Source organism: Centroberyx gerrardi, chromosome 3 (genome assembly GCF_048128805.1).
Source record: "Centroberyx gerrardi isolate f3 chromosome 3, fCenGer3.hap1.cur.20231027, whole genome shotgun sequence".
NCBI lineage: Eukaryota > Metazoa > Chordata > Actinopteri > Beryciformes > Berycidae > Centroberyx > Centroberyx gerrardi.
In genome coordinates, this window is record NC_135999.1 from 14,970,791 (window position 1) to 14,987,341 (window position 16,551).

The window sequence follows — 16,551 nt, forward strand, 5'->3', positions numbered from 1 at the left end:
GTGGGCACTGGATACCAGGTGGCTCTGAATGACAATTGGTCTGATATTAGCATATGCAAATAGGGAAAATAAAAGTTTTAAAAGACAATAGCAGCTGATATGCAAACTGCAGCTTGCCATGGAATGAACCACATACCTCGGCTGTGTTTGCAGGAGGACGACTGCATGCGAGTGTGTATGCGAGTGTGTGTGTTTGTATGTTGGCCAAATCCATGAGGAATCTCTGTCATTTCAAGCAACATTTTTGCAAACATCATAAAACAATAAAACTAACATTTCCAAGGACGTAATGACACCCACACACACACACACACACACACACACACACACCACTAAAACCCACAATGGCAAGACTGTGGCCTTTCTCTCTCTCTCTCTCTCTCTCTCTCTCTCTCTCTCTCTCTCTCTCTCTCTCTCTCTCTTTCTCTCAGGACTAAATAGAGTTGATGGTCCAGATGCTTGTTCAAAGTCTCTGCGACCATTTTGAGCCCTCCGGTCCATTAGTGTCCTGCTGCTTCTCTAATCCTCATTCACATGTAATGGCTGACATTTCATCTTAATGTGTTAATTCATTAGCTGGGTGCTGAATGGAGAGTCTCAGTCCGCAGAGACAGCCGTAAGCAGACACGCTAATGAGTCCCACACTTTGCAAAGCCACTGGCTGCCGGAGAGCTGGCGCTAAGTGGCATCTGGTGAACCGGTCTACCTGTTGCAAGTCTCTGGTGTGCCACCGCCTGACAAGCAAGGCACTAACAAATTTAAGTGCACTGATACAGCTCTTTATTCTGCTCTCTGGCTCATTTTAAGAGCAGAGATTGAGTTTCTACAGAAGACTCTGAAGAGCAAATACTGGCCTTAAAAATATTGTATTCTCAATAAACAGACACATCAAGGATTTGTTTTTGGAGACACAATAACTCAAGGTTTTAGTCACTCGACCAATGAGAGAAAGGGACAACCCACAACCACACACAAACACACACACACACAAACAGAGGCAGAGACAGGAGAACACACCAGACAGCGGCCCAGACAGTTTCTTTAGACAGAGCCAGACTATCGTTAGTTAGTTTCAGTGCATCGCTGGATTTCAGACAATCAGAGCTGAGGACCCCTACCCCGAAATCCTGGGTCCTCCACCCCCCCTCACCCCTCAGCCCCAGATGTGTGTCCCCGTGGAGCGGGGGCAGGGGGTGACCTGGGGAGGAGGGAGGGAGGGAGGGAATTAGCTCTCTGCTCTCTGTCTTGAAGGGCCTGCTACTTTCAACACAGCTTCTTTTCGTCTTTGCCATAATCAATATATCAACTCAACTGTCAACTGTCTCTCTTTGTCTTTGAGTGTCTCTTTTACTATTTCAATCACTCACACACACACACCCACACACACACACACAGAAAATGAAGCAGGAGAGTGTGTGTTAAAGGGGCAGTGGAAGGTAGGGAGGGGGCTTCCTGTCATTTGAATTACCCCCTACATGTGGGGTCAATATGTGCAATGCAGAAGTATGTGCATGCGTGTGTGTGTGTGTGTGTGTGTGTGCGTGGGTGTGTGTGTCGGGGGTTGAGGTGGGGGCTGTGTGTGAGCTGTACCCCCCCATGCCCCCCCCTCCCTCCCTCTAAAAGGCTGTATAAAGGCAATGGGGGGAGAGGCACCTTTGTCACTTTGCTCTCAGTCACAGAGACAATCACACTGGACACACACTCTCACTGGACACACACACACACTGGGCACACACACATTCCTCAGGGACACACTGATTATCTTGAGAAAAGAGGACTGCTGTGTATTTGACTCTCCCGCGGCCTCTAGACTGAAAGAGAGAAGGAGGGAGAGTGTGTGAGCGAAAGAAACAGAACCAGACTGAGAGAAGGACAAACGCTACAGCGTCAGCCCAGAGTGGAAGAGGCTCAGTGCTGCTGGAGCGAGAAACGGATCTCCAACCTCTCGGAAAGTTTGAGAATTATCGTTAAAGGCTCCTCCAAAGCCGCCCAGCCATGAGGATCTTCAACCTGCTCTACCTGCTGCTGCTGCTCACTGCTGCTCTGGCTTCAGTCTCCTCTGTCAGACCAGGTAAGGAGTTTCACCTCTAACTTCTAACTGTCTTAATAGAGGGGTAGCATTGCTGATTAAGTTGGATACATCAAGACATGATTACTTATTTAGTCGTCTTTGTAACCTGGGGGCCAGATGGGCCGCAGTGACTTCTTGCCAATTTCTTCTCCTACATGTGAGAGTCATTTTGGCCTGTCAGTCATCATCAAGCAGGATGGACTACACTGCTATAGTACAGGCTGACTCAATATAGACCTAAGCGCAGTGTGGTGTGGTGTGGTTGTGATTTAACTGACCAGCTGTATAAATTACGGTCGCTTTAAATTTTTAACAGTCTGTAGGCAGATTTCAGCCAGTGGGTTTCCAACTATGCAAGTCTACAGCCTGCTCCTATGGGCAGACAGCCACCCAGTCCAAACCGGCAAACTGCCTATGTGAGATACAAGTTTTAGTTTTTATTTAAAAAATTAATAGACATCATGTTCACCGTACCGCCTGCCGAAAAGTTAATGTGCGCATAAAACCTCCGCGTCGGGCGGGTAGTCGTCGCACGCATTCAGCAGGTGCGCCTAGTGCGCTTAAACCAAGGCTTGGGTATCTCTTTGGCCTTGCGGCGGAGAGAAACAGCTGTTGTTAGAGGCTTTAGGCTTCTGACATGATTAGGTCTGTGTGATGGAGGAGAGGAGAGGAGAGGCGAGGAAGGAGAGAGAGGGAGGCCGGGGAGGGCAGCGCCGCCGGGGACCGAGCAGCAGCCGCAGCGCGTCTATTGTCCCCGGCTGGAAGGCGCTCCGGCGCGCTATTGTTAATCACGGTGTTAAAACGCCATGCAAATGCCCGAGCTCGATTAACATGACATGAAGCAGGAGTGCCCGCGACCAAGTGTAAAGAAGCCTACCTTTAGGCATGGAGAACATTTCTTTCAGAGATACAGGAGGAGAGGGGGAGGAAGAGGGAGAGAGTCATAAAGTCATCCGGTGGTTTATCTCTTCCTGTGCTTCACTGTCAGCCTGTGAACTGCGGGAGTCAATAGTGGATTTATTAGGGACGTTTAAAATAATCATGTGTTAGGTCTATGTTTCCTGGTTTATTAGAAGGGGCCGCACTGCTGTTGGTTAATGGCTTCAAACAATAAAACCCATGCCTCGAAAGTGAGCTGTTCTATGGCCAAGAGCCTGAAAGGGTTAGTTAAGGTAATTCGACTTTAATAATTTCAAAATAATACATTAGTGAAAAAATAACGGCTGAAGAAACAGATCTACATCTACAGATCAGAGTGCCACATCTGATTTTTACTCCTAAAACTAATTTTGATTTGCACAATATGATATCCCTTGCGCCAGTTATGGTCTAACCCACTGGCGTTGGTGCCTTTTTTCGGCTAAATGAAAATTCACCTGTTTTATACACAAATAGCAGCTGGATTTGTTATTTGTGATCAAACAATCTGCTCGTCCAGTGTCATGATTCAGCAAAATCACATTTCAAAATCCTTTTTTTTTTTTGCAGATTTCCTGAACATCAGGCGAAAATATCACAGACACCACTGCCCATACAGACGCTGCCTGCCACTGCACTCCAGAGTACCCTTCCCCTGAGGTAAGGCAGGCTCTCTCTCTCTCTCTCTGACACACACACACACACACACACACACACACACACACACAAGGATGTGGCACTGGTTTCTCCAGTCAAATTGAAACCAGCCAGATCATCTGCACCTGTGTGACTGTATGTGCACTCATGCATGTGTGTGCGTGTGTGTGTGTGTATAGGAGAAGTTATGAGCAGTCTAAGGCTGTGTGATACATGGGACTAAAACCCGGTTAAAGAGCTAGCAGGTGGCAGTTAAGAGAGTGTGTGTGATTAGTGCCAGAGGTGTGTATTCACACAGAACAGGAGTCCAGGGGAAAACAGGCTGAAGCATAAATCTCACTAACGATGAGGAGGTTTAGTGCCATGAGTGCTGTTTGAGACGGGCTGCCATGACTTTAGAGAGAGGTGGACGTTGAGGGTTGTTTAAGAGGTTTCAGCTATTATTGAACTCAGGAGGCCACTCGCCCAAGCAACCTTACTCCTACACACACACACACACACAAAGTTACTTAGCAATGGCTTTAGCCTAATCCTGTATTTCTCGTAGCAATGCCTTAAATACTCTTTTTTTCATTACAGGCAGAAGCACAAGAATGAGGGTGACAAGGAGAGAAAATCTGAAAACGGGGCAACGGCAGTGTGTGGCCCAAACACAATGGATGGACCCCAAAATGGAATACAATTATGGGACACCGTGAAAACGCCAGCCAAAGACAGTCATGTGTATGAAGCTGTCTCCCTCAGAAGAGCCACACAGACAGCCACGCTCAAATTCAAGTCCAGCTTCAACGGACCCTCAGATATCCTGCATGACTGACTTCTCACTTCTCACATGGAATAATTGCGAATATAAATCACACAATGTTATGGCAGCACATAGTTATTGATTCAAAAGCCAATACGTCTTTACTGTCAACCCAAATATCACAATAAGTATGGGAAAACAGGGGAGAGGAAGCTAACCCAACATCTCTCTTATGTATGATAAACACCCTCCTTCTATGGACCAAAGAGCTGGAAACAGCTGTGATGAGCATTGACATATGGTATTCCTAAAGTGTTTATAATGCATGTATGCACTTCAAATGTTTAATGAATAACATTTTAAACTTTTTAATAAAAACAATTGTGTATAATGTACTGCTTTGGTTTCAACTTTACTTCATGAGATTGTGTGTGTGTGTGTGTGTAAAGGAATGGGCCATCATATAACAGTGATTGTAGGTTCAGCAACACTAAAGAATGTCTGCACACTACATCCCAGGTAAATGTGTCAAGTCAGGGTAAAAAGCCTCTGAGAATAACAGTTGAAGCTGGATTGTAACCTAGATTTTATTCCAGAGAGATTTTTAACTTGGGATAAATCTTGTGAAAAACATTTTGTGTGTGTAACTTAAAAGCAGAAAACCAGATCAAACACAGATACCTGTGGCACCCTGGATAACTTTGGGCTCCCAGTAGAAGCCACATGGGAAAAGAGTCGTAAATACTGCGCTCCCTGTGGAGTTACGGACCCCCGAACATAAAGGAAACACAATAGGGAACCACCAAGGGCTCGAATGACGACCTCAATATTTCTTTAAGGTGGATTCCCGTGACTGTTGACGTCACCCACGAAATTAAACGCAAGAAATAACAAGAGACGGGAGAATGCGTTCACACCGGCTAATGCGTGCCATTGCATCGTTTCATTTGTGATAAATAGGATCTTTTCTAGCTTCACAGCAGAATACGTCTCTCATATTGTGTTAGGACGATCATCATGTCAAAACACAAAACTGCATTCACTTTGTTGGATTCCATTGAAGTATTGTGCTTAATTGTATTGTTAAATAAAACAAAATGTGAGAATATTAAAGATTTATTGGAACCTGATCACAAATACACAAACTTAATAATTGGACAAATAGAAAAAAAAAAGCCACATATTCAGTAAGATAAGCATTAAGGGAACACATTCACACCATCTCAACGCACATACACACACAGTCACAAGTAAAATCACACTTATAGGCATTTATAGCGTTACTCGATCCCTCTCTCTCGCGTGTCGTCCGACCCTGATAAGCGATAACCTTTCCGCCTCTTCCTCTTCTCCCTCCCGCTCTTTCAGTGCATTTGGCATTAACTTTGTCTCTGTCCCCGCTAAGCACAGATGATCTCTAAAACAATGTCACCTTTTCCGTCGCTTTCTCTCACAGTCACCAAAGGACCCGCATACACAGGTCACTAGGGGTCGTAACACAGTAATAAAACCCCTCCCCTCTGATCTGTGACCCATGTCTCTTCTCCTCCTACCGCTCCTCTTTTACCATCCTCCACTCTCTTGTCCCGCATTGGCTCCTCTCCTCCTCTTATTCCTTCTACTATCTGTTCATCTCAGGTGATCCTGGTTTTCAGAGGACGTCGCGCGTGGAAGCCCTCCCGTCTCAGTCTGTGTGTGCAGGTGTGTGTGTGCGTGTGTGTGTGTGTAGAGGGCTTTCCTTACTCAGTAAACCACTGATATCTTTAGTCTCTTATCCAGTGTTTCTTCTCTCCTCAATCCTCTCCTTCAAACCCCGTGGATCCCGTCCCCTTCTCCTTTGTCTGTCTCTTAAGAACTGGGTGTTAAAGTGATCAGGCTCTCGCTCCGCGGGGCCATCTGCTCCAGAGAGGGTCGCGGCGGGCTGAGAGGGAGGCAGAGGCCGGACTGCGGTCAGTGCTGAGCGGTGAGGTTGAGCAGCCGCTTGCTCAGTAAGGTGTTGTGCTGTTTCAGGTACTCTATCAGGTCGGCCTGCTTCTCCACCACCTCCTCCAGACTGGAGCCCTCTCTGTGACACACACACAAAGCACAGGTGAACAAGACACGGTGTATGTGTGTGTGTGTGTGTGTGTGTGTGTGTGTGTCTCAGTGGGTCAGCTGTGAGTGAGTGAGCACGTTTACATGCACACTAATAACCCGGTAACTGGGAATAATTAGGTTATGGCAATAATTCAACTGACGCGTTTACGTGCTCTCTAGTAATGCGATAATGGGGAAAACCCTGGTTTACATGATTCAGTCATAGTTGGATTTCTCTCCTTAAGGAAGTGATGTGAATTTCAAACTTTCTGCCAGTTGTTTTGGACTTTGAACATGGCGCTGCACGTACCTTATTTTCATATGGTCAGGTTTCTGTCTCTCATTATTTTGCACTACTTACGGTTGCAAAACAGTAACAAACGCTCTCCTTCTTCTCCATGCTGTTAGATGTTTACTGTTTCCCGGTTTTTGTCTTCTCTATCCGGTTATGCTTGCACTCAATCGCAGATGTAAAAAAAACTAAAGAAACCAGACTACGGGTATACATGCACTGAATAATCCAAAAGACTGAGCAAAAACCTAGCTGTGCTAATTGGATTTCTCATAATGCAGTCACAGCCTTTATCCAACTGAGGAAATCGCACGGTGCTGTTTACACGATCGCTTGATTAATCGTTGAATTGCCGTTGATTAGCGTGCATGTAAACGCGCTCAGTGAGTGCCAGAGTGAGTTTGTGAAAGAATAAATGTGTGTACCTGAAGCCAGTCTCAGTAGGTAGGCTTGTGCTACTGTAGGTGTGTGAATGTTCTTCGTGACTGACATCCGGGACAGCTCGCTCCCTGTTGAACTGCATCACCTTGACTAGAAAGGCATACAAAACAACTTTAGTTACTTTTCTAATTAAATCATGACACCATTGTTTTAACCCAGTGACTTGTACGTTGCACATAAACACACACGCAGATAGAAACAGTAGGCAGTGAGAGCCGTCCTGCCAAAGTTAATCACTCAGGTGAGAAAGAGCACACATTTGTTTTTTTATTGTCTTCCATGCCCTTCTCTCTCTCCTAAACACACACAGGCTGTTATATCCTGCACTCAGTCCTTATGGGCTGTCATATCCTGCACTCAAACCTCTAATTCTCACACCCTTAACATACACCTTTACACAAGGGGTGGGATTAGCGGCAAGGTGTGTGTGTGTGTGTGTGTGTAGTATACAGTAGCTGTAAGAGGAGCCGGGAATGTGTATGGGAGATGGTGGTACTGTTTTAAATCAAGATAAGGCTGTGGTGTGTGTGTGTTTGTGTGCGGATGTGAGGTGAGTGTGTGGGGAAGGGCAGAGGGAGGAGCTGACTGAGTATTGATAAGGCAGAGTGTCATTAGCCAGAGGAAATTGTCAGGGAGGTTCTAAAGAGCGCTATCTTTACTTTGCTACAGTGCGGCAACTCATCTCAACATCCACACATACAAACCACAGAAATACTGCAAATTCCTGCATAATGAGACCCTAAATCTGTGTGTGTGTGTGTGTGTGTGTAAATACAGCAATAGTGAGCAAGTATGTGTGAGACATTCCAGGAAAGGCAGAGAAATGAAGAAGTGGGGAGAAGAATAGAAGAAAAAAAAGGACAAAAAGCGATGATGAGCTTGCCTTTGTCGTTTCAGAGATGATAAGGTGGAGTGGCAAATTGTTGTCAAATGTTTACATCAACTGTAGTGAATCTATGAACAGACTAAATGCAAACATTTTCCCAGCTTTCAGTAAACTATGATGTAGGGATGGGACGATGTGCTTATCTCACGATACGGTTTGATACGTGATATGGGGTTCGATACATTACACACGTAACAATACCATTCGATACAACCACAATACGATGTAATAAATAAATGTTCAGTGACAACAAAGTCTGACTGTGCAGAATTATGTTTATTTCTGAGACACAGATCTTTCTCGCAATGGCACTGGCTTGCCAGAATAATAATCAACAATTTAAAAATGTCATTACAAAGTACAAATAATATAATTTGGATGGAGAGCTTGTGAAATTGTGATGTCATTTGTGATTACTACAGCAGAATAAAATGGAGCTAATATTGCGATTCATTTTTCTGCTCCACCAAACATATTGTCACATTTTTGTATTGCGATATATTGAATTGTCATCCCTACTATAATGCCTTTCCAAGAAGAGGGAAAATTGACAAAATTACTGGATTTGGGCTGCAAGTATAAGGTCAGTGGTCCATCTCTCAACTCAACCAAATCTCTTGTCAATTAGAGTACATAAGGAAAAGGATGAAGTGTGAAGATAGGGTAGATGGGCTGGAAGTCAGGATGGAGTCTCTAGAGTGTCATGAACTACAGCAGGGGGCAAAAGACAGAGAGAGATACCAGGATGGAAGGACGGAGAGAGCCTAACGCTGCAGTGGAAAGGAGGCGACACATTTCACACCTTCCTGTTAGAGACACACACACTCACACACACGGCTGGATAGACAGTGCTCAGACCCGGTCTAATGTGATGCCTCAGATCTGACCCACTTCAATCAGCCTTCTAGAAGCACACATTTCCAGGTGATAGTGCAGCTAGGTAGGTGCGAACAGCTAATGGTAACACGTGTAGTGCTCACAAATTAAATGCTTACAGTTAAGCTGTATTGACATCAGAGCACTGAAGGAAATGGATCGCAGCACCTACGGCATGCTGAGATTCGATCTCGGATAAGGAAAGGGGGAGAGTCAACACCTCTTAGCTGCAGCTTAGGAACTTAAAAGCATGCAAAGTAGTATGGAACTGTACTATCTGCTGGAAAATCAGTCCTGCTCACAAAGATGTGCTAAGATGTGTGTACAGATCTGTGTAGGAGCTGCAGGAGAGAGTTCCTTCAAGGAGAATCCCTGAAAAGGATGCTGACGTTGTGCTCAGGCTTTGAGCTTGAAGATGAATGATCCCCTGAAGATTCGGCAGTGGAAAAAATAAATAAAAATCGGTGCTACCGTGCAAAGCAACAACCCATTCTAAATTCTGAAGGGTACAGATTCTTCACCGTTATTCTACATTTTTGTGTAAGGAATCAAGATATTGTGCCCTTCTTAACTTTGAGTTAACTTCAGATGTTAAACCCAGAACATCACTTATGACTGGAACCTGGCTTTGTCCACAGTTACACTTCTGGTATCGTCTTGGTCTTTTCTCCACAATGGCTTTCAGAGGAGCCTTGCTTTACACCAGCTGCAATCAGCTGGATTGGCATTAAAGGGGCACTTCAGTGTGTGTGGGTGTGTGTGGGTGTGTGTGTGTGTGTGTGTGTGTGTGTGTGTCATCCCTCTGCCCTGCAGTGCTTACACTAAGTTCTGACCAAAAAGAGGAGAGATGTATTCTAAGTTAAGTCTTTGAAGGCCAAGGCATGGCTTTGATGTGTAAGGAGCATGCAGGCCTATAGAGGAGAGTGTATTCATGTTATAATGAGAGAGGCAGATACATACAGCAAACCTCAAAGACACACACACATGTGCACACACACACACACACACACACACACACACACTTACATTCAGCACGCACTTCAAAGAGAAGTTGAACGAGGCCTTCCTCTATGGAACTTCATGGCTGCAGGCATTACATCTCCCTCTTTCTCTCTAACTCACCCACAAAGAGAAGGTTTCTTCTGCCTTTGCTCTTATGAACTGACCAATACCACCTTCGCTCTGTACAAGTTGATGTGTGTGTGTGTGTGTGTGTGCATGCCTGTGTGTTTGTGCTTATGTAATGAGGTTTGCACTGCAAGGCGTCGCTCAGTTTGAGTCGTGCCTGACTGCACTGATCTGACCTGGAATGCAATGGGCACACACAAATACCCCCCTCACACGCTGAATCACCCTCACTGTAAACAAGAGGACAATGTGTGAGTGTCTGTGTGAGTCTCACTGTGGTTGGGTGGAGTGGGTTGAGGGCTACCCTTTGGCTAGGCTAAAGCCTAATGCCTCTTATCTTCTCTCTTTGCCTCTAGTATCTCTACCCCAATCTGTGCCCTTCAGCTGCCAAACACACCTTTAATATGGATTTCCTTTCAATACAGTTTCTTCAATATCAATATCCTCTGATACAGCATCTTTAACAGCAGTCTTCCTTTACAAACTGAGAGGATATACTTTGTACCATACATTGGCCAGTGTTTCAGCCTTTACCCAATATTCTGGTCTTTAATAACAACTGCAAGTTGTGTCCATTCTGTATTTCAGTATACAATACTAGAAGAGTTTGAGGCAAGTCTAATACTGGCCAATATTTGGTGGAATATGCAATGTATCACAAAATTAAATAACAATGTTGAGGCCAGTGCCAGACATGCTGTATAGTAGAAGCATTGGGAGCAGATAGAACGAGGGATGCGAGAAAGAGAGGGGAGATAGAGCAGAGAGAGAGAGAGAGAGAGAGAGAGAGAGAGAGAGACAGAGATTAAACCGTGTCAAAATCCCTTAGACTACCCAGTTACAATATCTGCAGCATCCTAAATCCAGACCTTTCTCATAAAGCACAATGCTTTATGTAGAAGCCAAATTGGTTTTATACCTAAAAACATACCTCCAACCACATCTTCTCCCTTCACACCCTGATAGATCAAAATTTAAACAATCAAAATAAAAAAATATTTGCCTGCTTCATTGACTTCAAAAAGGCCTTTGATTCAATATGGTATAAAGAATTGTTTTATAAAATATTGCAAAAACAACAGATTTTTTGTAAAAGAACATGGGGTGGGGCAGGGCTGCAGTCTGAGTCCAGTATTGTTCAACATCTGTATAAATGAAATAACTACAGTATTGGAACAGTCTGCAGCCCCTGGTCTCACCATACATGATACAGAGGTTAAATCGTTACTCTATGCTAATGACTGAGTCATACTGTCATCTACAGCAGATGGGCTCCAACAATTAGTTGAGCAATACTGTCAGTAGAGGGAACTGACAGTAAACTTAGATAAAACCTCAGTGTTTCAGAAGAAGTCCAGATCCCAGGGAGATAAATTCCACTTTAAGTATGGAGGAATCACACTTAAACAGTACAAGTTACAATGATCTTGGACTGGAAATCGGTTCATCTGGGAGTTTTGGCTCAGCTACAAAGACTCTAAGTGATAAAGCAAGACATGTATTTTATGCCATATTTTATGCCATGAAGTTAAAGTTTGGTAGAATATACCTATAAAGGTATGGCTCAAAATATAATCAGTCGATCCTGTTACCCATACTGGAGTGAAGTATGGGCCCCTATCTGTTTCCCATACTTTGATAAATGGGACAAAAGTCTGTCGGAAATCTTTCAGCTTGAGTTCTGCAAATCAGTCCTTGGTGTAAACAGAAATGCTCCAAGCAATGCTTGCTAAGCAGAACTAGGAGTCTTTCCCTTACACTTAGAAATCCAAAAAGAGCCATAAAATTCTGGCACCATCTTAACAGAGCTGACTTTGGGAATCTGAAACCAAATTACAAAATAAACTGCAATCTTACTCACTTCTTCCTTAGAAAATTGAATTTTCAAAATGTAAAAGAATGAAAATCTTTACAAAACTAAGGATTAGTGATCATAATCTAAATATTGAAACAGGAAGATATAAAAAAGAATGGGTGCCCAAAGACAAAAGGCTGTGTCAGCCTGTGAACTGCAACAAGTACACGGAATTGCACTTTTACAATGTCCAAAATACAAAAGTATGCGAAAAACATACTAACTACTTGAAAGAGCAATTCCTAACTTCTATTCCCTCCCAAATGCATTCAAACTCGCAATGATTCTTGGACAGGAGGACAAAACAATGTTACTTGCTGCCACATATGTTTCATTGTGTTATAATATCAGGGATGAAAATTAGGTACTAAATTGACTGTTATGCATTGCATATGGATCTACTATATATTGCCCATAGTATTGCATATTATCATATTTATGGAATCATATATGGAAAGAAGGGAGAAAAAAAATTTAGTTTCTATAATTATTGAATTTGCCTATCCTTTATTGTACCATATTCATCTAGGCTATATTGTATCTTATTTTCTCCTGTGCTACAGTAATATGCTATGGCAACACTAAATACTACTTGATTTATGCCAAGAAAGCCTTCTCTGACTCTGAGAGACAGAGAGAGAGAGAGAGAGAGAGAGAGAGAGAGAGAGAGAGGGAAAGAGAAAGAGAGAGAGAGAGAGAGGGAAAGAGAAAGAGAGAGAGAGAGAGAGGGAAAGAGAGAGAGACAGGGAGGGAGAGAGAGAGAGAGAGGGAAAGAGAAAGAGAGAGAGGGAAAGAGAAAGAGAGAGAGAGAGAGGGAAAGAGAGAGAGACAGGGAGGGAGAGAGAGAGAGAGAGAGAGAGAGAGAGAGAGAGAGAGAGGGAAAGATGGCAGAAGGCTGAATGGTTGATTGTCATGCTGGTGAGTCTGAAAAGGGTAGGGCCGGGGGTATTGTGATGCGAATGTATCTAGTTAGTGTGGGGGTAGTGTGTGTGTTTGTGTGTATAATATAATTTATAGGGCGTGTCTTCTCCATATAGCACTACTGATATTAGTAAAAAAAAAACATGGTTAACAATGAACAATGACTACATGCTGCAACACTCCAATGACAATACAATAAATCCTCACCAAGTTTCAGGGATAGATCAAAAATCCATGAAATATTGCTATCTTAATAAAGTGTAAATCTACAACTCCAGAGTGAGGGGCGGCGTGTAACTGAGCAAACTGTGAGTAAAATCTACTCTACAAACCAAACTAACTCATTCAACAATAACAAAATTACAAGTGATTTGAAGCACTCTTTTTGAAAAAGCATGGAATCAGTTCACAGGCGTTACAGATACTGTATTACCTGTGTAGAAGAGCAGACATGGCAACCCCACCAAGAGCTCCAACCCCAGAACGCTGAGCAGCATGTAGATGAACACGGGTTCTGATAGTCGAGCAGCCAGAACAGCTAACAGTAACACATTTCCTACAAAAACACACACACACACATTTACTTTAGCTTTACTATGAAAACACTGCCACCTTGTGGAGAAAATGGAGCTCAACATTTGGAAATGATAGCCTTTATGGTTCCCTGAAAAACAAACATCTTATTTGATTTTAACATGGTAGATAGCCTTTGTGTTTATGTGAAGCCACACCTGTAGAGTGTATGGTGAGCGGCAGGTGCTTCAGTCCCTGTGTCTGTCGGTAGAATCGGAGGTATCCTCTGCTCCTGGCCCGGTTGTGATGGTGCTGCACACACCCACCAAACAACAGCACCAACACCCATAAACACACCTTCCCAAACACAATGACACTCTCCCCTCGCACATTACCCAACACACTCGCACACTCCTCCTCCCGGCCAAATTTCAACACGCACACCACTGCCACGCACATGGACAACGCCACATACACAATCTAAAAAGAGAAAGAAAGGGTATTGCAAGTGAGATTGAAGTATCAGACACAAGAGGCAGTAGTGCAAGCCAGCACAGTGTGTAACACCATGTGTCTGTGGGTGTGACATACATGAAGGAAAGACAGTAGGACCGCAGGGCAGGGAGTGGGTATAGTCTGAAACTCTCTCCTGATGACAGAGTGGAGGGTGTCAGCAGAGATCAGAGGTCCATCCACCAGAGGGTCTTCCTCTGAGCTCCGGGTCATATCGACTGAGGTGCCGGCGGCCTGGCAAAACAAATACAATACTAATATACTGTATGTGAAAAACAGCCTGCCTGCTGGCCAGTTTGTGTTTGAATGTGTGTTATTCAGTGATAGAGAGAGAGAGAGAGAGAGAGAGAGAGAGAGAGAGAGAGAGAGATACAAACTATTTTCATAATAACTATTTTTAAACATACTTGACATTCTTGAACTACAGGCTACAGTAAACTCACTTCAACATCTCCACTGAAAACAGGAAAAAGCTTGGTAACTAACGTGATGACTGATCACGTGAAGTCTAGTGTGCGTTAATGGTGCTAACGCTTGCTAGCTAGTTTTCTAAGATATCTGAAAGCTACCAATGAGACACTTGCAAACTGCGGTTAAACGACTAAACTACATTACTAATAGTAATACTATTTAGGTGTTCACCAGCTAGCTAGCTAGTGCTACTATTAGTTTAATGTAACTTCTCTGCACTGAACAAGCTCAACGTTGACGTGGTAGCTAACATTAAACGATTTATACATACTGCATATTGCGGGGCTCCCTTTGAATCCATTTTGTGTGGTATTCGTTGTTGTTTTTAAGACAAAATGAAAGGATAACAAACGACCATTAACCTACATACTGTTGTCGGTGGCAGCCAATCCCCTGCTTTGACAGTTGATAAACTTCCGGCTTCCATCTTTTTCGGTCCCGTTCTGTGTTTAACTTTAGTTCCTAGCACAAATAGTTCCAGGCAGAGCTACTGTATAGCAATAGATTATCAGAGAAGAGAGGAAAACAACTATTATTTAAGTGACCAGGGAAATAGGTAGGTAAAATATTTTATTTCAGTTGTAGGTGGCGAATGATGCCCGTGTGTGCGTTTGTTTTTCTGTACCGCCACCCTCCTTACCTTCTCCATACACATGAACCCACAGAGGGAAAAGTGCTCTCTGTAATTAACATGAATTTAAAATATTAACGTTAGGTATTTGGTCGATTGGCTTAATACAAGTTTTTGGGATTCGAATAAATATAGGCTACCGATATTACATCCTAAAAGGTATGCAATCATCTCAAAGAATTCCAATAATACTCTTCGAAATGTTACACAAGAAGTCTAAAATCAAGTCTAATGTTTATTGGTTGAGTTCTTCTGGATTATTTTTGTTTGGGGTCAGAATAGCCTACCTACATTAATCACTGCCTCTGTTGACATAAATTGCATCTCAATTAAAGACAACTCAAAGGAAAAAGCAGACAATATTCCATTTAAAATATTTTATTGATAAACATACACTTGCTATAAAAGCCAATGAACTGAGCACTGCACTCCTCTAAGTGATGAAGAAGCTGTCAGCCCTGAAGAACACACCTAGGGTCAAACTGCTGATGACCTCCAGCTCCAGATAGAGGCAACGGCACAGGGAGAGGAGAGAGAAGTTCAGTTCAGACTCTGGGGAGGCAACACTTGTGATGGAGGCAGATGGGGAGAGATTGTAGGAGATTACCTAACTGACATAGTATAGGGAATACTTGATTGGAAGCAGCAAATAACTTTGTGTCATTGGTTTAGCTCATGGGTGGAAGAGAACCAAAGGTGAGTAGGAGATCCATTTAACATTTTTTTTGCTGGTATGGAACTGTGCTTCAAGTCAAATCAGCACACATTGCATACATACTGTACATGCATGAACACGCACGTACACACACATACACACCCACGCGCGCACACACACACACACACAATGTGCCTAGACCCAGAGGTCCGTGTGAGTGTGAAATACTCCTGCACATACACTAGCCCTCCCATTCATAACATAAGGCACTAATTCTGATGCAATCAAGCTACGAGAATAAACAATATCTAAAACATCTTGAAGGGAAAATATTTAAAATCCAAAGAACTAGCATTATTACTAACATGCATTCTCATTCTTGTAAAACGAATTATAAAGACACACAGGTAAAAGTGATTGGGTTCCCTAGATTCAAAAAGAAGATGATGTACAACATACAAGAGGAAATACCAAAGTCAAAGTTCCACTGGGGAGAAGATAACAACCAACAAAGTCAAACTCACACTATGCCATCTGAGCAATACTCACAATAACAATAACTTATATATGTATGTTCTTCTTTCATGCAAAACCGTAAACACAAAACCAAAAATGAATCAGAAGGGATGAGTAAGGCATTATAATGGTCAAGCTACAAAAGGTTATCCAACCCAAACCACTTTACTGTACACTCAGAGAGTGGAGTCACATAATCAGTGCACAAGCAGGGGTTAATGAATGTCTGTTAATACATAGATTTAGGGACCAATGTGTTAAAGACAGTAGTGTTTAGCGTTTAGCGTAACATGTTCAGCTTGTGGCAGAACAGATCCCTATTTAAGTCTCATGACTGTGCTTCAGTATGGATGTGCAAAGACCTAAACACACTGATTGCTCAATTA

The 16,551-nt window shown here is 43.2% G+C and overlaps 1 protein-coding gene across 1 annotated transcript; it reads right to left on the reverse strand.

Annotated features, from left to right (window-relative positions):
- Window positions 1–5,491: 5,491 nt before the first annotated feature.
- Window positions 5,492–14,758, reverse strand: tmem192 (transmembrane protein 192). Its single transcript, XM_071923389.2, has 6 exons — window positions 14,635–14,758; window positions 13,971–14,126; window positions 13,598–13,859; window positions 13,300–13,422; window positions 7,185–7,290; window positions 5,492–6,456 (listed from the first exon to the last, which is right to left on the reverse strand). Exons 1-6 carry the CDS (start codon window positions 14,662–14,664, stop codon window positions 6,342–6,344), a joined length of 792 nt encoding a protein of 263 aa, XP_071779490.1. The 5' UTR covers window positions 14,665–14,758; the 3' UTR covers window positions 5,492–6,341.
- Between the last annotated feature and the right edge of the window lie 1,793 nt (window positions 14,759–16,551).